This window comes from Pleurodeles waltl, chromosome 10, assembly GCF_031143425.1.
Source record: "Pleurodeles waltl isolate 20211129_DDA chromosome 10, aPleWal1.hap1.20221129, whole genome shotgun sequence".
NCBI lineage: Eukaryota > Metazoa > Chordata > Amphibia > Caudata > Salamandridae > Pleurodeles > Pleurodeles waltl.
The window spans coordinates 599,565,719-599,588,356 of NC_090449.1; the positions used below are offsets into that span (position 1 = coordinate 599,565,719).

Consider the following 22,638-nt stretch of genomic DNA (forward strand, 5'->3'; position numbering starts at 1 on the left):
AGAAAGCAACCTTCCATGACAAAAACTGGAGAGTGCAAGAATGCATGGGTTCAAATGGTGGACCAATATGTTTTGTGAGCATGATGTTAAGATCCCAGGAAGGAGCTGGTGGAGCTCTTGGTCGAATAATTCTTTTAAGGCCTTCCATAAAAGCTTTTCTAACAGGAATCCTAAACAGAGAAGTATGCTGTCTGTTTTGGAGGTAAGCAGCTATTGCTGTTAAATGGATTTTAATAGATGAATATGCAAGATTTGCTTTTTGTAAATGAAGCAAATAACAGACAATATCTTGTACTGATGCTTTAAGTGGGTTAATGTTTTTGGATTGACAGTAATATACAAAATGTTTCCATTTAGCTGCATAATGATGTCTAGTTGTAGGTTTGTGTGCTTCTTTTAGAATATCCATACATTCAGATGAAAGCTGTAAATAGCTACATTCTGTGACCTCAGGAGCCAAATCACCAAGTTGAGCATACCGGGATTGGGATGCCTGATTTGACCTTTATTCCGAGTCAATAGGTCTGGTCTGTTTGAAAGCTTGTGATGTGGTACTACAGACAGATCCAACAGTGTTGTGTACCGGTGTTGACATGCCCACGTGGGAGCTATGAGTATCATAGTGAAGGAGGTGTGACGGATTTTGTTGACTAGAAATGGGATTAGAGGGAGAGGCAAAAAAGCGTAAGCAAATATCCCTGACCAATTGATCCATAGAGCATTACCCTTGGATTGAGGGTATGGGTACCTGATGCAAAGTTTGGGCATTTTGCGTTTTCGCTTGTAGCGAAGAGGTCTATGTCTGGGGTGCCCCACATTGGGAAGTATTGTTGAATCACTTGTGGGTGAATCTCCCATTTGTGTATTTGTTGCTGCGTACTGCTTAAGATGTCTGCTATTTGTATGTGTATCCCTGGGATATACTCTGCTAGTAGTTGAATGTGATTGTGAATTGCCCATTTCCAAATTGTCTGTGCTAAAAGGGACAATTGAGATGAGTGTGTCCCCTTTGTTTTTGCAGATAATACATTGTGGTGATGTTTTCTGTCCTTATTAACACTGCCTTGTGTGTGATCTGTGTTTGAAAAGCTTTGAGTACTAGGAACACTGCCAGTAATTCCAAATGGTTTATGTGATAAGTTTGTTGAATTGAGTTCCATTCCCCTTGCATGGTGAGGTTGTTGAGATGGGCTCCCCAACCTATCATTGAGGCATCGGCTTTGATTATGGTCTGTGGCACAGGGTCCTGAAATGGCCGCTCTTTTAATAAGTTGGTGTGATTCCACCACTGCAGAGAGTGGTAAGTCTGGCGTTCCAACAACACTAGATCCTGAATGTGACCCTGTGCCTGAGACCATTGTTGCGAGAGACACTGCTGTAGCGCTTTCATGTTTAGGTGTGCATTGGGTACTATTGCTATGCATGATGCCATCATTCCTAATAGTTTCATGATTAACTTCATTTTGTAAGTGTGGTTGTATTGCAGTTGAGATATGAGATTGTGAAAAGTTTGAATTCTTACTGGGTTTGGGTATGCTAATGGTGATTGAGTGTTCAGAATTGCTCCCAGATTTGGTTGTATTTGTGCTGGCTGCAGGTGAGATTTTTGATAATTGATTGCGAATCCTAGGTTGTGTAGGGTGTCCACTGCATACTGTGTGTGCTGTTGACAGGTTTGAATTGTACTGTCTTTTATGAGCCTGTCGTCCAGATATGGAAAGACATGTATTTGTTGTCTTCTGAGGAATGTTGCAACCACTTCTAGGCATTTCGTGAATACCCTTGGTGCTGTTGTTACTCCAAAGGGTAGTACTTTGAACTGGTAGTGCTTTCCTGCTATAACAAATCTTGAAAATTTGCGAAGTGCTGGATGTATGGGAATATGGAAATAAGCATCTTTTAGATCTAATGCTGTCATGCAATTTTGTTTCTGTAGCATGAGAATGATGTCCTGTAGAGTGACCATGTGAAAGTGTTCTGACAGAATGTACTGATTGAGGGGTCTGAGATCTAAGATTGGTCTGATAGTACCATCTTTTTTCAGCTTTTCTATGGTGGTATCAACTTCTGGCCCAAATAAGTGTTGCTTATCAAAGGGAATATTCAACACTGCCTGTTGTATTTCTGGTTTAAAGCCTGAAGTCCTTAACCATGCGTGCCTTCCAACAATGACACTGGTGTTGATGCCCCTTGCTGCTGTATCTGCTGCATCTATTGCAGATCTAATTTGATTATTGGAAATGGCCTGCCCCTCTGTTACTTTCTGTTGTGCCCTTTTCTGGTGTTCTGGTGGAAGGTACTGTAACAAATCTTCCATTTCGTCCCAATGAGCTCTATCATATCTTGCCAACAGTGCTTGAGAGTTTGTAATCTTCCTATGGTTAGCAGCTTGAGTTTCTACTCTTTTTCCAGCTGCATCAAATTTACGACTTTCCTTGTCTGGAGGAGGAGCATCCCCTGTAGACTGGCTATTTGCTCTTTTCCTTGCTGCTCTGACGACTATAGAGCCAGGTGGGAGTTGAGCTCTAATAAAAACCAGATCAGAGGGTGCAGGTTTATATTTTTTATCCACCCTTGGTGTAATAATTATAGATTTTACCAGTTCCTTGAAAATGACATCTGCATGTTTAAGCACGCCTGGGAGCATAGGAAGACACTGATACTCCTTATGAGTAGATGTTAGTGTATCAAATAAGAAATCATCCTCAGTGGGATCTGTATGTAAATTGTACCTTGTGATACGCAGCTGCCCTGGCTATAACCTGATTGTAAGCAGTGGTATCTTCAGGAGGAAATGGTCTTGTGGGGTATAAATCAGGCTCATTAGAAGGGATGGGATTTGAATCATATAAGTCCCATGGATCTATATCCCATTGAGTATCATATAAATCATCCCCATGTGTTGAGATAGGGGATTGTGGCAAAAATTGTGTAGGTGAAGGTGATGGAGTACCTGGTGGTGGAGAAGCAGGGAGTGAAGGAGAATGTGGTGGTGAAGGCTGTTGTGGTGCCTTTGGTTTCTCCTTTTGTTTAAATATTTTTGCAGGTGGAGGCCTAGTCTCTACAGTCTCTTGGAAAGTCAATGTTCTCTTAATTGTTAGAAGAGGAGAAGCTAAGATTCTTCCTGTGTCCTTATGGATATGCATTTTTCGCAGGTTTGCGTCCATTACTTCCAAAATGGGCCATATTTCAGAAGACTCCTCAGCAACTGGAGCATATTTTCCACCTACAGGTTTCAACTCCGAAAGTTTGGAAACAGCATGTTTGAGTTGGGCCAAAAATGTCAGCTCTAAAAGCGTTGTTACCTTTTTCAGCTCCGAGGTGGAAGTCTCGGATTTTCGGCTTGATCCCGAAACAGGTATGGCAAGCTGTTTGGTCAGCGCCAAATGCACTTTGGTCTTGTGTTTCGGTGCCGAACCCTAAGGTTGGTCATATGATTGTATTTTTCGGGTCCAATTATAGCTGGCAAGCAGTGGGGGGCCCACGACTGGTGCTGAAGTCTTTTTGGTTGTTTTTTTGTGGATGGGAAGGGGCTCATGTACTCACGTACTGCGCCACTGGGATGGATAGGCTGTCGCCATTGGATTCTCGGTCCGAATTGGCGTCTGCGATGGACACTGTTGTTTGATGAGCCATTTCTTCTTGTGCACGTTCTTCACAGAAGATGTTGGCCATTTGTTCCAATCACTTGGACGCCATCTCCAACCAATGTGCTCTTCGATCCTTAAGAGTCTTCTTCGAACGAAAGGATCAACAAGCTTCACAGATTTCTTCTCTGTGATCCGGAGAAAGACTGAGTGCTGATCGGTGTATGGAAACTTGGCATGACACCGAGGGCAAAAGCAAAACGGAGTCCATTCCATCAGCCTGACATTGTTTGGCAACCACCCATCGAAGTAGGCCCAAGAAGGGCGAGGTCGCCCGAAAAAAGACATTTCATCGATCCCCGCCGATTACAATCGGATCGAATATAAATTGAGAAAACGTGATTGAGAACTATACTGACATTTATAAAAAGAAGAGAGAAGTTCAGATAGTACTGAACTGAGATATACCAGAGCGAGAGGAAACACGTCCGAACCCAACAGCGGAAAGAAAACAATCTAACAAAGGATTTGATGTCCATGCACACTATCACCGAGGAGTCGTCACTCGATCTTGTGACTCAAAAACCTTCTTTGAAGCAAAACAACTTGTAACACTCCGAGCCCAACACTAGATGGCAGACTTATGCAAAGTATGTGTATCGGCAGCTACACATGCCATATAACATATATATATATCTATGGACAAGCATTGTTGAACAATATAGTGACCATATCAACGAAATATAACTGGAGGCAAGAAGATTCTCCTACCGTTGTTTTCAATAACTGTGGTTTGCTTTCTCTCACAGTCGCGTGCAACACCATATAGTTCCACGGTGACGAACGGATCAACAATACAATTTTTGCTTTTGTTCTCCTTAGGCAACTGCTGGGCACTAATTATCTGCAGACAAACAGAACAGTATGAGAGCAGAGATTTTTCAAAGGATGAATTTGTTTCTGCAACGTGAATTAAGGAATCTGATTTTCTGAGACAAAAAAGTGTAAACAATATTTAGTTTCTTAACAAACCACCGTGAAGTTAGTAAACTCATGAAAATATTTCCAAAAATGGTGCTGGCCACACTAAAAGAGTGGGGTGATGCTAAACAAGTATGTTTATGTTTCTGAGTGGGCTTTATGAAAGATATGAATACAATTGGTCAAGCCTTCTGGTTTCTACTACTCTTTTGCAAAGTGTTGTTAGGTAACATACATTGTAAATGGATTTTGTTGATTTAAAATTGGCATTTGACACAGTTCCCCGTACCATGTTATGTTAAGTTCTTTGTGATACTTTATGGGTACTCTAATAAACCCTTGGACCTGCTTATTTAGCTAAATTATGCTAAAATAAGATATGGTCCCAGATGGTGAAACCATTTCTGCTATTTCGGTCAATAGGAGAGTTCGCTAAGGATGCTTGCTGGTACTCAACAAGGTGGCCTGCCTTATAAATGACGTTATTGACCAGCTTTTGCAGCGTTCCCATGATGTCATAGTTTTGGCTGGAGAAAAAGTCTGTACTTCAGTATTTGCTGATGATACTTTGCTAATTTTTAAAAAGCAATTAGTCTCTGAAATTTCTTGAATATATTTTTGGGACTTAAAATTATTGCAGTGAAAAACTAAATTTATTATTTTTAATTGTCCTAATTGTTTCAAGCAACTTTGTTTTCGATGGTGTTACTTTTGAACAGGTACATTAATCTGCTTATTTGGGCATATGATTTGCAGCAAATAACAGCTGGTCCAACAAACTTCTAAAGAGTGCTATTTCTCTTAGGTACAAAGCAAAGTCAACTCAGGGCTATGCGAAAAGACAGGGCTCAAATGCCAATACGCTTCTGATGGAAGTTTATAAAGCCCAAGTGTAGAAATTGCCTGATACAGTTCTCAATTATGGGCCTTAGCAAATGTGGGAAAACTGGAGGTACTAGATAATATATTTTTTTAATCTCTTGCTACTACCAAGTAGTACCCCATCAGTGCCTTTATCCATTGATATGATGATTAGATACACAAAACACTTAGCAGAACTGAGACTCCTTTCATAGTAGTGCAGATTTTGGTCAAATGGTGCTTTGCAGCATTAATGGAAGCGCTATCTGAGATTTTAACCTTTAGGAAAGTACAAAATATGTGTCAGCTCTTGAATGTGCGTTCATCCTTTGAGAAAGAAGGCTTTTAAACCAATGCCATGCCCCTAGTCTCAAAACAGCTACTGTGGACAGATCCCCCAAAATATGTTTTCGGTCTCAGTGATAAAAGCAGACTGATGGTAAATACTCATGGCTGTTCTACATACCACTTTTCAGTACATGAACATGTTTCCCAGTTTGAGACTTATTCGAAAAAAAGTATTTTCGAAATTCAGATTAGGTTTTCTACCTTTTGCAAGATTTTCTGCAAAATGGTCTAGCAGCCATCAAATGTTTGGTCTTTCTGTAAAGTTACAGGAAAAAGATTTTCATTTTTTGTTGCTCTGCCCTCTGTCTCAAGTCATGGATGAAATTGATTATCTCAGCGTTCATGAACATGGGAACATGTGGCTCCATGGTCACCCTATGAATAGCGAAATTATATGTATCCCCTACATTGGTTTTTACTTTGTCCGATATCTGCTTGGATAATTAGATTGAACAATCTAGCAAATGCATGGTGAAATGTTTTCCACTCTAAATACAGAAGAAGAATTACATAGGCTCATTGCATTTTTAGTATTCTCCTTTTCTTACTAGAAGCTTCATATAATTTAATGATTCAATTACCCATTACATAATGCATTTTTGTTTAATACATGATATGACTGACATTGTTAGCATGATAAGCTCTTACTTTATTGTTATCTTTGCACTTTATACAACTGTGAATGTAATTATTTTTATTTTTTAAGATTTTAATGTTTTTGTATTTGATGTTGTGCTTTATAAATTCCATAATAAACTTGGTGATAAAGATGTTCTTATTCCCAACAAGCGCCTATACAGCTGAAAGCTCAAGTAACACAAGAATATGATCTTTACCATAACATGGAATTTCTTGTTTTTCCTCCACTTTCCATCTGTGATGGATTTTTGATTAAATTGAGTATGCTTTTCGCGAAGGAATTCTGGTTTTAGAATATAGCCAGAAGAGCCATTGTCTTGGAATCGGCCCAGATAGAGGTCCATCTCTGTGCCAGGTGTCTGGAAATTTAAGGCAACTGAAAAAAAAAACATATGTTTTCATTAGCTACATATAGGCACAATGTTTCACTGTTCAAAGTAACACATGGTCACCTCTACCTGTAAAATAGGTAGGTGGCTTAGAAAAAGCACACCCACATGAAAAAAGTCCTAGGTCCTCATTACTAGCGCCCGATTGAAAATAGGGCACAATATCAGTCCTAGTACTACCCGCCAATATCGTGGGGCACACTAATTACTTTGCCCTGTATACCGGGAAATAACTTTGAAAATCTTGTTCACCTGGACATATTGTTTAGGGTTTTAACTTTCAAAACAGGTTTGTGAAAACCTGAAGATGCAGGTGTTTCCAGTTGACTCTTCACAAAATGCAAGTATGCTGCAAGTGTGTGGCATTTGTATGTCTGAGCTCACATTGTTTTCTAACCGCTGATAAGGAGTTCAAATTCAAATTGAGCCAGAGAAGGTGGAACTAGGAAACACCTACTGGCCCGCATTTGTGAGTTTTGTTGTGAAACTATCTGCTGTGGTAACATGTAGAAGAAGGATGCTAAGCCTCACATCTGGAGAGGGCTGAGGCAAACATGAGCCATGATGGAAAATGACCTTTTCCTATTAACCAAATACTATAGATGGACAATAGGTTCACGAAATCAACTTTAGTTTTGTTCTTCAACAAATTTGCAAAACAATTAATTCCCTGCCAGATTAAGGAAAATATTGTTAATGTACCTTCCAAAATATCCCTAGTCCTAATTGTTTGAGACTCTAATCCAGACCTTTATAGTGACTCTACTATTTCATGTGACGGGGTATTCTTGCACAATATGCTAAGGCCTTCTGGAAAAGTTAAAAAAGCCAATCAGTGATTAGCCAATTTCTACATGTTTTAGGGGTCGGCAAACAACTGCTGGATATTAGAGAGCGGTGCCCTAATTTGCATTGTCTAAAAACCAGCAATAAAAGTCTCAAAAAACATGGTGGTGACCACGCCAAAAGGGCATTATATCTCACATTATAAAAAAAAATCATTAAAAAACTTTAATTGAAGGGATGTCATCTGAAAGGTTCAAAACATAAAAACATTGACACTCTTCAGGTATGGTTAATTATGCAGCCACTGATGACATCTTAGGTCACATCATTAAAGAGGCATCATCCTTTAAAGTTAAAGGTGATGACTTATGTGACGCCAGCAGTGTAATCATTAATCAGGCAATTAGTGATTCCATCTCTAATGTCATGTGTGAGGATATAGGCAGTGCTATGGGGACACTACTGTAGCTAAGCCTCCATACATGAGAATTTTATGTGTTTTAGGTGCAGTATCCACTCCATAACAAAGCTTTAATTTTGATATCAGTTTTTTAATTGCATATTTCCATGTGGAAAAATAAGTTACTGGTGAATGGAACACCACGCTCTCAAGTTTAGTGATTGGGAAAAGAGGTGGATAAACATATTTGCATTTTGGGAGGGAACGGGTATCCATCAGGAGGATGGATGCATAACTTTGACTTTTTCTGAGATCAGCATAACAAACTGGCTGGATATGGACATTCTTCAGGATTCTCACTTTCTGCGCTTGAGATTTAGTAGAATGAAAAGTCACACAAGAACCTCTCTGCCAGTTCAACAGGATGACATCCATAACAGAGTTCAAATCTGTGAGGATACAAAAAACGTGAACCAAAGCACTTAAATACATGAGTATGTTATAAGTTTATGGTCTGGTACCAGCCATGCCTGTCATAGTGAATTCTGATGACTCTGTGTGCATGTTCCTGACTCCAAAGGATTATCAACAAAAGATGAGGCTCAGTGTCGGGCCCAAAAACAATGGTTGTGAACAGCCTCAACTAGCATAGATTAAATACAGCATTGGTGATATTTGCTGTAACTGTTAATGTGAATGTAGACAGGAGTCAGGAGAAAGACCTTCAAGTTGAAGATCGCTATGTTTTCCACCAAATGTATCTAAAAAAGCATTTGAGAACTGTACAAAGTAGAAAATATTAGCCACCGTATTTTTATAGATGCCATGCAAAATAAAATAAGAAAATGTAGATTGCTGTCAGAGAAGATGCAGTAGATGTAGAGCAATAAACAAACCATTTATAGTCTGGAAGGGCGTAAATCCAAAGCAAGGGAGAAGTTCACAAGAATCCACCTGTTGGAGGCAGAGAATGGATCAGCATGGTACAGTTTGCAATCATAGTTGAATCTGTCCATGTTACATGATCGGCTGTGCTACACCCAGTGTGGCAGACATACATAGTTCACATAAAGAAATATACCTGTGAGGCGACGAATGGGTGGGGAGCTGGGGGCTGACAACTGGGAGGGAAGCAAGGGAGAGAGGCTTCCAGGGGAAATATAGAAATAGAGCCAATAAATTCATGCAGTGCGTGACAAGGTAAGAAAGGCCGTGCTTGGTTCTAAATGGGCTGTGCCAAAAATCCACGTTCACCGAGGAGCAGGAGGGACATGTTGAGAGAGGACTGGGTATGGTTACCTTGAAAGTGGAAACTCTAACAAAGAAAAATGTTAAGACACATGGAGATGCATTAAGGTTTAGAAGAGGAGACATCACACACAGCCATATATGTTTGCCCTTTAGGAAGTACCTGTGGCTAGAGACCATTGAACCTATTAGAAAAGTGTATTCCAGGGTAGGGTGATGTCACGTAGGGTGGTATAGAAGTGCAGTTGGTACGGAAAATGAAGATGGATGGCACAAGTGGCTGGATACTGGCAGGAGCCTAGGATTGTGGCCGCACTGACATGCAGAGAGTATGCATTAGATTAGGCAGTATTAGTAAGGTATCTCTTGAAAAAGACATTTCAGAATCTTTTTCAGAGCAGGCAACAAAGTGGGTGCCATGGTTGTTCCAGGGGAAAGAGTGACACCTCCAGCACAGCCCAGGAAGTGGAAGCTTAGTGAAAGGATTTATGTTGCCTACAGCTTGAGACTTCCAGGCATACAGAGGTGATGATTGTTTAAACCAGATATCTCAGTGGGAGTGGTATGTCAAAAATTGGGGACCAAAATATCTGCAAAATTATTGTTCCCAAAATATCAACTATGATTGTATAGTAAAGAGACGTAGATATTGGCAAATATATTTGTAAAGTCCTTCACTCCACATATACATACCGTGAAAATGTAAATATATAAGTTCAGATAAGGTATATGTGAAGTTACGAAGAGTAACTCTATACTTATCTATATATACATTTACCTTTTTCTATATTTTGATAGTCAATATTCTGACAGGCCAGTATTAATATCTTTATATTCAGCTGGAAAACGTTTTGTCAACTAAGGCAGAGGGATTTGAAAGCCAAATATTCAGTTTTTAAGATGTAGCTAGTTGTTTGAGGAGGTAGGCTGTGCAGAGACATTACAGCAGGAGTGATGTTTTCAAAATGGGACGTCCCAGAGATCAGACAGAGAGGAGGGTCTTGTATCCCTTCAAAGGAGAAAGCTGGCTACGAGACAAGCCATTTAGGAATGAGGCTCGCTTGTCAACTCTTGATCGTACAAGGGCTGATGAACTGAACAAAAGTCTCATTCTGTAATTAAGTTCTCATATTTTTCAGTAGTCTGAGCTAGTATTTACATCCTTTCACAACATTTGCTGGGTGCACACTAAGGTGCAATTAAGCTGTCTCGTGGACAGGCTGCTACTGTAGTACTTACACTACTTATCAGGAGGGATGTATGGCTTACGAAGGTCACCATTTACACATCAAATGTTTCTATAGAGGCTGCCCTTGGTTGGTTAAGCGTGTGGAAGATAACACAAATGTCTTTGAGGGTACTGTTAAGTTCGTTTTTAGTGTTTATTATCTACCGGAGTGGTGCATTCCTAAAACCATAGAGACTCCTCATATTCTTTTAGGCACAAGTAGCTTTTGGAAATTAGCAGGAATAATTCCAAAAACGTTTATGGCTTTTTCTTCAAAGGACTATTCAATCGAATAGCTATAACCCCTATGTGGAGGCAGTGTTTTCTAGTAAGGCAGGCTCTGGACTAGGTGTAGCTGCTTTAGATGAATAAATCAGAGGATAAGCCTGTGGAAGATGTGTGGTACCCCACTACTAAAGGTTGATCTTAAACTTTGTTAAATGCTTCTGCTTCGCTGTTTGTCTGGATGTGAGAAGGGCTTCTGTATAGCGAACTTTGAAAGCCTTTTAATGCATGACCACATGAAGAGCAACCTTATATATCTTTCAAACATGATTGTCGTCTAACCAACAAGATTTCCCTTTCAACTAAAGACACAACCACCTGTTTAGTTACAACCTCATGGTCAGCAGACAGGAAACTGGTATACCTGCAGTACTGTGCCTGGACAGTCCCAGGAGCATTTGGCAGTCTGGCTGAAGCTTCCCAGGACTGCCACTGGTCCCTTGAAGGCCTCAACACTGGTTCAGGAGGAAGCAGGACCTGATCATCCGGCACCAGTGGCTCCTTCGGGGCATCTCTCCACTATCACGGCATTGCAACTGCCAAGGAGCTGGCTGGGTCATGGATTTACGAAGCGACAGCAGAGTGTTAGAACCAGCAATGCTGGACATGCATCAGCTAAGACTACTACAAAATACCCCTCTGTTCCACTAGACACCTACACATCTAGAGGCAGCTCCAACAAGAGACACTGAGGCTGGCAAGGAAGAAGTATAGCAAGCTTACTTCCAACGTAGTAGCTGCTAGATCTATCATCAACCTCTTAGCGTGGCTGAAGAAACTCCATGGCATGGTATATGGCTTACATGAGCAAATGTGTTCATCCTATACTAGGATATTTTAAGATAATGGCTTGATTACTAAAAAGACATACAAATAAAAGTGAGAGTCAGCTTGCCAAGCGTCTGTTAAGGTGAATTACCTTAGTTAAAGCTGATACCTATGATCAATGCTGCAAATAATATACCATAAATCAAGTTTCATATACAAAAAAAACCCTTCACTATTAACAGGCATAGTGTTACTATGATGCTCTATAATTATAGTTAAAAAGCACTTGTTCATTGTAAGACTGACTTGCTCTAGCACCGGTTATCACAACCAATTAAGTGGGCCAATCATATTTTCTCTTAGTATCATAGGTTGCATTATCACCACCCAGCAACCTCCATTTTTAATATTACAATTCTGGTCATAACTTAACAACCACATCTGTAGCTCCTATCAATTTTACTGGGGTCTCATCGCATAGGTCTAAGAAAACACGCAGTAATATAATTGAAGACATCCCTTTGCATTCTTATATCATTCAACGTTTTTGATTTCACTCTGAGCTGCTGTCCTGAAATGCATTAGCTTCTTTCCATCAAAGTTACCTATTTGGCAGCCCACATTCCACATGTCCACTGGATTATAGTTGGAGGAGTCAGTTCTCCAGCCGGCAGGGTAGATCCTGCTCAACTGCCTCGTGTTATGAACGATGAACGATGTCCCTGGAAAGAGGAGAAAAAAGTGCGAACTTTATCCAAAACCTTTGCAATTTTCATTACCTTTATGGCTTTCATTTTTTGATCTGTGGTTTCACAATTACCTTCTGGGATCAATAAATCAAAAGAATGAAGAATATGGTTGACACATTTTCCTAAATCACATACGAAGAACTACTGACCCTTCTTCACTTTGTTCAAATCCATCTCATCTTGGAGCTGCTCCTATTGGTTAATAGATCTTTACCCATTGAATGGGTGGGAGAATGTGATTGGTTGTTTTCTAATCATCCATGTGATAGGTGCTTGGGAGCATAAGATTCTCATTTGTGATGAGAGTATAAGAAATACAGATTGGTTGGTTACAAGCCGTTCTGTTTTGAAAACGCTAGTTTTCTTTGATTGGCCCTGGTTATTAACCTGACTAAATTAGGAACAGCGAACCTAAGCTCACACGTCAATTGGTTAAAGGTTTGTTACCCATTGACAGGATGGGAGAATGTGATTGTATGTTTTCTAGTCATCCATGTGATAGGTGCTCAGGAGCATAGGATGGCAAGGACTGATTTTGCCTGAGTATAAATAAGATTGGGGATGATATGACTGGTGATGCTTAGTGATGCTTAATCTTTTCACTTGGTGCTGGTCAGCTGATAGAGGTCAGTTTGGTTGTTGGAAGGAAAAGAGTTGGTCGGGCTATTCTAATGGGGAATCTAAGAGCTTACATGCTTTTGTGTTTAAATCCTAACTGGGCAAGGTACTATTTCTCCTATGTATTCGATTGTGGGAAATCTATCTGACAGGAAGAATACAAGCAATATGAATATACTGATACAATGAGTAAGTTAACAATGGCTGTAACTCAAGTTGGATCAATATTTAGGTACTCAGTGTAACTATGAAGAATATATTAAGATGGAAATACTGCAACATAATTGTTTTTAATTATCTTCTCTGGAGAAAGAAATTGGGTTAAACAAATATCACTTTCATTTTTTTATACTTCATAAATTTAATGATGTAAATTTATGCTTCTGGCACCAGATTCTAAATGAGTTGAGGTTACTGGGGTGATATATAGGGGAGCCATGCGTTTAAGGGATAGTATTTATATATGTATATAATGGTGTAGTAAATTATGTATTGCATGAAAATTGTTATGTCTTTTATATTTTATTCTGTACGATTTTGATGTCTTTTTTTAAATTTACAGCCCTGTTGAAGTCCTTCTTTGGATGAGACGCGTTGACTGGGCTGTTGAGCTGACTTGGATTTAATTTACATTGGTACAAGCAAAATTGACCCACACTGCTTTGGTGTAGGTTGTATCATCTATTTATTACATTTTCTTTTTTTCTTTTTCTACTAAACAGCATACACTTTCAGGATAAGCCTTCATTATGAGTTGTTTCTCTTGAGGAGCTCTAAAGCTTTCTTTCATGTTAACTAAGATCCTGATCACAGTGTCGCTGGTAATCCCATTTTTATGCAAAACATGACTTGAATTTGGGCGTAGATGGCAGGTATGTTTGCGCCCACATATTGCAGCAGGAAAAAACAGCTAAAAGTCAATGAAGAAAACTGCTCCAAAGATATGTTTTTCACCCAGTAATGGATGGACTAATGTGCAATTTGCATATTTTTTAATCATGTGGAATTGCTTGTTAGCACAGCCTGCACTTATGGAAATTATCAGGTTGACAGTATGCACCTGGTATTTTATGGGCCCATTTGATTCACGGTCCAAGGGCTGTATAATAAAGGTAGATGAACCATGTTTCTCTACATTTACCTGTGTCAAACATGTAAACAATGCTGTGACAGAAATGTTTGATTAAAAGCACTACATAAGAACATTTAAATGGATTAATGCATTTTCACTTGTTAACATACCAAGGACCCGGGTGCAAACGCTCTGCATTAGGGTTACGTAACTTTTATAATGTGAACCAGACGCTAAGTGTTAAGGTAAGATTTACTATCAAATGCAAAACAGTATTGTGTTGGATAGTAACCCAAAGTAACTCAAAGGTGTGTAAAGGACTGCCTTGTGTTACTTTGTGCAAAGGTTGTATTACTTAGGTGGTGCATGGCCATTCCCATGAAATCAGCCATGGGTTTTGATTCAAATCCTGCGCCTCCCCGAGGAAAGGGCAACAATGAGAAATGTTTTCATTTCTCCTCGTTTTTCACACTCCGCCAGTGAGCTGCAGTGTACAGCACACATACAAAGTGGAAAAAGCTTTAAAGCATACGTTTTGGAGTGGAAAAGAACCATTTCAGAACAAAACCTAAGCTTCAGACAACAAAGACACCCTTACACTAAGGTGCAGAGTTATGTACATAGGTTCATGACTGCCTAAAGTGTGCCAGCGCAGGCAGAAAGGAGAACAGAGCGACATTGTAGTAGGTATGGCACTGTTCTGTTCTTTCATGCAATGCGGCACAACATTCCTACTTGTTGCACTGTTTTGCATTACGTCTTGGTAAATCTGGGCCAAAAGCTCAACTACTCTGCCCTTAGCGTAGGGTTTTACCCATTCTATTTCAGAGTGGACTGCTCATTCAGATACTGGCCTTGCTCCCAATACTGCACAAAGCGTAAGGTCCTGCTGAGATTTTCTTGTGCACATGTGGTTGTGTGCAACTCTAAAGTAATGTAATATAGTTTTGTAGAGCGCTCAGCTACCCAAAAGGGTTTCCCGGTGCTAAGCTACAGAAAGAGTGTGAATTAGCTCCCGGGGTTAGAATAACCATGTCTTCAGGCACTTGCAGAAGGCAAGGAATGTGGGGCAATTCCTTAAGGTGACTGGCAGAGAGTTCCAGAGCTTGGGACCCAGGACTGAAAATGAACGATCGCTCATCTGAACCAGGCGAAACCTCAGAGCAGTGCACAGATCCAGATGTTGAGATCTAAGGGGACAGGTAGGCATATAGGGAAGTATCAATTCCTGAATGTAACAAAGGCATGCCCCAGCTCTGGTGTACACAACTGTCTTACACAAATCATCAATGCTAAGCAATTCCATAACTCAAAGGTGAAACAAAATTTCAAAATGTCTGCTCAAGTGGCAAATCCATTAAGAGTAAAGCTGTTCAACTATTACCTAATTCATTCCTCCAATTAAAGGCCCTTGCTTAATCCGTTATTTCAGGTTTCAGCCACACACAAGGCAGAACTTAGGTGTGACTGGATGGAGAATCAATGGCAAGAACGAAAGATAGGAGCTGGGCCCATGCACACTTACATTTGAATAGGCTGTTTTGTGTCTCCAACCAAAAGGCTGCATACCCCCTGTTGTTAGGTAGTCAGGAGCCAGGGCCACGAAGGCTGGGCACATGTGCACTTTAGGCATGCCTCTAGAAGCTTCTCCCCACTTCAAAGACACAACTGGGTATAAATACTAGACCTCAGACACAAATTCTTCAGTACATTTCTGGGCCTGTGGATACTCTGCCAGGACGAAGGACGGCTGTTCTGTGGAAAGGACTGCCACTCTAATGGATTGCTGTTCTGAAGGAACTTCTTCCCTGCTGTGCTGAATTGCTGCGATCCTGCCTTGGTGAAAAGAGAACTAAACCTGTAACTTCACCCTTGAACCAGGGACCCCAGAGTGACTCCAAGGGCTAGTCTGCTGGCCTCCTGATCTAAGCCTCAGGGACATAAAAGGCTCCCCATCATCTTGCATCAGACCCAAGACCCAGATAAAGTGAGTTCCTGACCCCCCAGTAGTACCCCCAGGTCCAGGACCTTTGGTGTGGCTCAGGGAGATATATCTTCAAGCTTTTGGGCTCTCTGTGAGCGCAACCAGGTCCATTCACACTGAGAACTTACTGCTCACACTATGATGTAATGCAAAGTTCTGTCAGTCACCTCTTTGCTCTACAGCATTGTCCTCTAGCAGGGGACTGCCAATGCAAAGCACCAGCAACATCCACTGACAGCGCCAGGCCTGCTCTTGCATTACTCAAGAAGACTCTCACTATGCTCTCCCTCCTCCTGGCAACCCCCTCAATTACGAACGGGACTCTAGGCACTCATTTGAAAAGGTAAATTTCAGCGGGCCTAACCTGGTGACTGAAGCCATTCTGCACTCTATCGTGGTCAGCCTAAAAGTGGGACTTTGACCTGGTCCAGGGTAACCAGTTACTGGTGCTTTGTGATGTTTGGCGCTATTTTACACTAAAATCTTTGAAAATTCATAACTTTGTTTTTATAGACTGGTATTTTGTCAGTTTGGTCTTGTTTTATTTAATAATGTTTGCTCTATTTTTTAAACTTGTGTGGGATCCTTTTGTGGAGGGTTTTCACTGTGTTACTGTTTGATGTGCTACACAAATTCTTTACACATTGCCTTTGAGTTAAGCCTGTCTGCTCTGTGCCAAGCTACGAGAGGGTTGAGCACAGGTTAGTTTAGGGTCGCTACTGACTTCACCTTGAGAAGATCTGTGGTTGCTGCCTGGCCGGAGCTCAAACCCAAGTCAACCAACAACCCAATTTCTGATAACTGGGAATCCGGGTGATCTATGGATGTTTATAACACCTAAAATATGCAACTACAATCAGTCAGACACAGTGCAAAATAATTGTTTCACAAAGAGACCTACAATGTGTGACAGCCTGTTTCTAACATTGGTAGTCTCCCTGGTTGTGACTTTGGAGATACAATGTAGAAGTAACAGGTTTCCCGATGATCTGTGCCCAGTGACCCCCCATCACTGACCCCAACAGCTATATAGGCTCACAAAATGGGCACTAAGTTTAACTTTGAATTTTTTCTTTGGCACCCTGTTCACTTTTTCCTGTTGGGCGTTTGGGCATGTAAAACATTTTGTTCTTTGAGAATCTGCTAAAATTTTACCGTTTCTAAGCTCAAACTCATAGAACTTCCTTTGCACCACAGCTATTTAGAATCTAGGACAAATCATCGAGCGGTTCTGAAGAAAGCCGAGCTCTCTGAATCCTTCCCATAAACTGTAACTTTAGCCACAGACTTCTAAGTCATATTCGGCATAGAACCTTGCTGTAGCAAGGACGTTTCAGATGTCCCCTTACTTGTTTCCTTCAACCATCAGTGTTTGGGGGGCAGTGCATTGTCTTGTAACTTCAGGTTACTGACCTTTCTACAGGAAGCTGAGAGAATGTCAAGAAGTCAGGCAGGAAAAAATGTTTGCAGGTAGGGTTGCCAGTAAGCCAGACTTGTTGTCTGTAACTTCAAGTTACTGACCTTTCTACGGAAAGCTGGATGGAAGTCAGGCAGCACGAAAGGCAGGAAGTCAGGTAGTAGGGTCAACAGGAAATCAGACTTATTGAGTGAGGAAAGGCATAATGCAGCAGCCGAGGTGACATCTATGCAGTGGTACATGGATTGACAACAGCCTTAAATGCTTTTGATGGCTAAGGAGGAGGGCAATGGAGATAAAGCTAAATGAGAAATTCCACCAAATGGTTGGAGAGAAGATCTAAAAGTGACCAGAGGAGACCAAAGAGAGCAGCAGAACCTTGTGGAGCAATATAAGGCCCCCAGAGGAGTCTGCCTATTGACACAGATGTGGGAAACAGTAAGGATCTATCCCCACCATCACCACAATCCAAGCGACAAATTGCCTCAAGACTTAAGTATTCTGGTGCCAGTGGGGTCAGAAAGGGAGGAAAATAAACTAGTGCCTCATATTTGTGAGTGAAGGAACAATGATGAGAGAAACCAACATTCTAACACATACCACATATTTGTGGCAAGTGCCATGGATGATGAGAGGCATTAATACTGCCTTGATTACGGTTAAAACTGGTCCATATGTCATAGTGTCACAGCGATTTATTGAGCAATACCTGTCTCTGGCAGGACAAGTTGTTGATCGTTCATGCACACCAATACCTTTAACCCCTTCTGTGCCGAGGACGTAGTGGTTACGTCCTTCGGCACAGTGCTGCTGTGCCGAGGACGTAACCACTACGTCCTCGACACACAGCCCAGAGGGAGCGCTCTCGCTCCCTCTGTGTGCTTCCCCCCGCCCCCCAAAGTCAGGGATGGAAGGGGATGCCCTTCCCCTTCCACCCCGACCCCTCCACCCCCCCATAATGACGTCAGCGCGCGATCGCGCGCTGACTTCATTATGGGGATATCGCCGCACAGGAAGCCATTAGCTTCCTGTGCGGCGTGGAGAGAAGAGGTGAGTTCCTCTTCCCGGTGGGTGGGGGGTTTGGGCTAAAGAGGCACCGGGGGAAAGGAAAGGCTTTTCCTTTCCCCCGGTGTCTCTTTGAGCATTCCTGCTGCCCGATCGCATTGCGATCGGGCAGCAGGAATGCCCACTAGACACCAGGGATTTTTTTTTGTGGTATTTGTTTTGTGATTTTGACTTGCGGGGAGCGGCCCCTTGGGCAAGGGTCGCTCCCCTTTTGGGGGCAATTACTTACGGCCATTTCTACCCCCCTTGGGGGCAGATTGGCCTACTTTTTAGGGGGATCTGCCCCCAAGGGGGGCAGAAAACACTAGATCACCAGGGTTGTGTATTTTTATGTGCATTTATGTGGGGGGGGTGCCCCCTTGGGCAAGGGGCGCCCCCCCAAGGGGGCAGAGAACTGTTGGCCTTTTCTGCCCCCCTTGGGGGCAGATCGGCCTATTATTTTTAGGTCCATCTGTCCCCAAGGGGGGCAGAAGCCACTTAGGCACCAGGGATTGTGTGTGTAGTGGATGGGGGGGCGCCCCCTTGGGCAAGGGTCGCTCCCCTTCGGGGGGCATGTCTTTTAGGGCCATTTCTGCCCCCCTTGAGGGCAGATTGGCTACTTTTTAGCCAGATCTGCCCCCAAGGGGGGCAGAAAACACTAGATCACCAGGGTTTTTTATTTTTATGTGTATTTATCTGGGGGGGTGCCCCCTTGGGCAAGGGGCGCCCCCCCCCAAGGGGGCAGAGAACTGTTGGCCTTTTCTGCCCCCATTGGGGGCAAATTGGCCTATTTTTTTTAGGTCCATCTGCCCCCAAGGGGGGCAGAAGCCACTTAGGCACCAGGGATTGTGTGTGTAGTGGATGGGGGGGCGCCCCCTTGGGCAAGGGTCGCTCCCCTTTGGGGGGCATGTCTTTTAGGGACATTTCTGCCCCCCTTGAGGGCAGATCAGCCTATTATTTTTAGGCTGATCTGCCCCAAGGGGGGCAGAAACCACTAGAACGCAGGGGATTTTTTTAAATGTGTTTATTTTTGTGGGGGGGGGCGTCCCCTTGGGCACGGGGCACCCCCCCAAGGGGGGCATTGACCTGTTGGCCATTTCTACACCCCCTGGGGGCAGATGGGCCTATTTTTTTAGACCCACTTGCCCCCAAGGGGGGCAGAAGCCACGTAGACACCAGGGATAGTGTGTGTGTGTGTGTGTGTGTGTTAGTGGATGGGGGGGCCTTGGGCAAGGGTCGCCCCCCACTTTGGGGGCACATGTACCCAGGCCATTTCTGCACCCCTTGGCGACAGATCAGCCTATTATTTTTAGGCTGATCTGGCCCCAAGGAGGGCAGAAACCACTAGAACGCCAGGGATTTTTTAAATTTGTTTATTTTTGTGGGGGGGGCGATCCCTTGGTCACGGGGCGCCCCCCTAAGGGGGGCATTGACCTGTTGGCCATTTCTACACCCCCTGGGGGCAGATGGGCCTATTTTGTTAGACCCACCTGCCCCCAAGGGGGGCAGAAGCCACGTAGACACCAGGGATAGTGTGTGTGTGTGTGTTAGTGGATGGGGGGGGCCTTGGGCAAGGGTCGCCCCCCACTTTGGGGGCACATGTACCCAGGCCATTTCTGCACCCCTTGGAGACAGATCAGCCTATTCTTTTTAGGCTGATCTGCCCCCAAGGGGGGCAGAAACCACTAGAACGCCAGGGATTTTTTTTATTTGTTTATTTTTGTGGGGGGGCGTCCCCTTGGTCACGGGGCACCCCCCCAAGGGGGCATTGACCTGTTGGCCATTTCTGCCCCCCCGGGGGCAGATGGGCCTATTTTGCTAGGCCCACCTGCCCCCAAGGGGGGCAGAAGCCACTTAGACACCAGGGATAGTGTGTGTGTGTGTGTTAGTGGATGGGGGGGGCCTTGGGCAAGGGTCGCCCCCCACTTTGGGGGCACATGTACCCAGGCCATTTCTGCACCCCTTGGCAACATATCAGCCCATTATTTTTAGGCTGATCTGGCCCCAAGGGGGGCAGAAACCACTAGAACGCCAGGGATTTTTTAAATTTGTTTATTTTTGTGGGGGGGCGTCCCCTTGGTCACGGGGCGCCCCCCCAAGGGGGGCATTGACCTGTTGGCCATTTCTACACCCCCTGGGGCAGATGGGCCTATTTTGCTAGGCCCACCTGCCCCCAAGGGGGGCAGAAGCCACTTAGACACCAGGGATAGTGTGTGTGTGTGTTAGTGGATGGGGGGGGGCCTTGGGCAAGGGTTGCCCCCCACTTTGGGGGCACATGTACCCAGGCCATTTCTGCACCCCTTGGAGACAGATCAGCCTATTATTTTTAGGCTGATCTGCCCCCAACGGGGGCAGAAACGACTAGAACGCCAGGGATCTTTTTTTATTTGTTTATTTTTGTGGGGGGGCGTCCCCTTGGTCACGGGGCGCCCCCCCAAGGGGGGCATTGACCTGTTGGCCATTTCTGCCCCCCCTGGGGGCAGATGGGCCTATTTTGTTAGGCCCACCTGCCCCCAAGCGGGGCAGAAGCCACTTAGACACCAGGGATAGTGTGTGTGTGTGTGTTAGTGGATGGGGGGGCCTTGGGCAAGGGTCGCCCCCACTTTGGGGGCACATGTACCCAGGCCATTTCTGCACCCCTTGGAGACAGATCAGCCTATTATTTTTAGGCTGATCTGCCCCCAACGGGGGCAGAAACCACTAGAACGCCAGGGATTTTTTTTTATTTGTTTATTTTTGTGGGGGGGCGTCCCCTTGGTCACGGGGCGCCCCCCCAAGGGGGGCATTGACCTGTTGGCCATTTCTACACCCCCTGGGGGCAGAAGCCACTTAGGCACCAGGGATAGTGTGTGTGTGTGTGTGTGTGTTAGTGGATGGGGGGGGGCCTTGGGCAAGGGTCGCCCCCCACTTTGGGGGCACATGTACCCAGGCCATTTCTGCACCCCTTGGAGACAGATCAGCCTATTATTTTTAGGCTGATCTGCCCCCAAGGGGGGCAGAAACCACTAGAACGCCAGGGATTTTTTTTTATTTGTTTATTTTTGTGGGGGGGCGTCCCCTTGGTCACGGGGCGCCCCCCCAAGGGGGGCATTGACCTGTTGGCCATTTCTACACCCCCTGGGGGCAGATGGGCCTATTTTCTTAGGCCCACCTGCCCCCAAGGGGGGCAGAAGCCACTTAGGCACCAGGGATAGTGTTGTGTGTGTTTTTTTTTTTTTTTATTCTTTTTTTTTAGGGCTGTCCCCTTTGGCAAGGGTCGCTCTCCATGGGGACACACTACTAAAGGTATTTTCTGGCTTCCTTGGGGCAGACATGCCTATTTTATTAGTAGGCCCATCTGCCCCTATGGCAGAATCCACTTAGGCACCAATTTCTAAATGTTTGATGGTGGGGTGTTTGTCAACTGAAGAAGTCTTTGCATTTGTGATAAAAAATGTTTTCCTCCTTTTTGTTCTAGTTCAAAGCTTTTGCTTTATTTGCTGTGGCTCCTTGCGGTTTTGGCGGTGGTTGACCTGCAGTTTGCACAGTTGCATGTTTTAGGTAAGTAAAAACAATTTACTCCAAAGGAGTATTGTTGCCATGCATGAATGACATGTTTGTAGGGGGTGTACTAAATGCAGGATTGTGTGTGAAATTGTCCCTAGGTTTGTGCACAATGATATTTGTTTTGTCTTATTTCTAATTTGCCTTTCTTTCTTTATTTTTAGTGGGATATCATTGGTGATTGCTGTGTAGTTGCTGGTGAATCAAGCTTTTTCAGGCAAGTGAGCGGTATAGTTTTTGAGTTTATAACTCTTACTAACAAAGCTACACTTTGTTACTTGTCTTACACAGTGCTGGTTGTTGGTGGTGAATTTGTCCAGTTAATTTTAGCAGGAGAGATCATGGCTAGCCGCAGGATGACCGCTCAGCAGGTGGTTGGTATGCTTTTTGAGTCACAGTCTGATCATGACTATGAGACGGACTCTGCATCTGAGGCAGAGGAGGAAGTCAGAGATTCTGGCAGTGATGTTTCTGTTGGAGGGGAATCTTCTGATGATGAAGCCACACTCAGTGCAGATGAAGGGCCTGTTTTAGAGGAGGACATTGATGTGCCAATAGTGCAGCAACCTGGGGCTGAAAGGTTTCCCGTTATAAGACCTGATGTCTGGGTTGCCCCAAACATGGAGCAGCCAGAGTTGTCTGCCTTTACTGGTCTCCCGGGGTGTAACGCCAATACAGAGAACTTTATGCC

At 43.5% G+C, this 22,638-nt stretch overlaps 1 protein-coding gene across 2 annotated transcripts in view; it reads right to left on the bottom strand.

The window, feature by feature from the left end:
- The window catches only part of PLCD1 (phospholipase C delta 1), a 325,967-nt gene that overhangs the window by 22,229 nt on the left and 281,100 nt on the right, over positions 1–22,638 (bottom strand). For both annotated transcript variants that reach the window (XM_069211057.1, XM_069211056.1), the window contains exons 11-13: positions 12,126–12,242; positions 6,614–6,792; positions 4,359–4,491 (exon numbers count right to left, since the gene is read on the bottom strand). In XM_069211057.1, the coding sequence (XP_069067158.1) occupies positions 4,359–4,491; positions 6,614–6,792; positions 12,126–12,242 (429 nt within the window). The remainder of the gene's footprint in view (positions 1–4,358; positions 4,492–6,613; positions 6,793–12,125; positions 12,243–22,638) is intronic.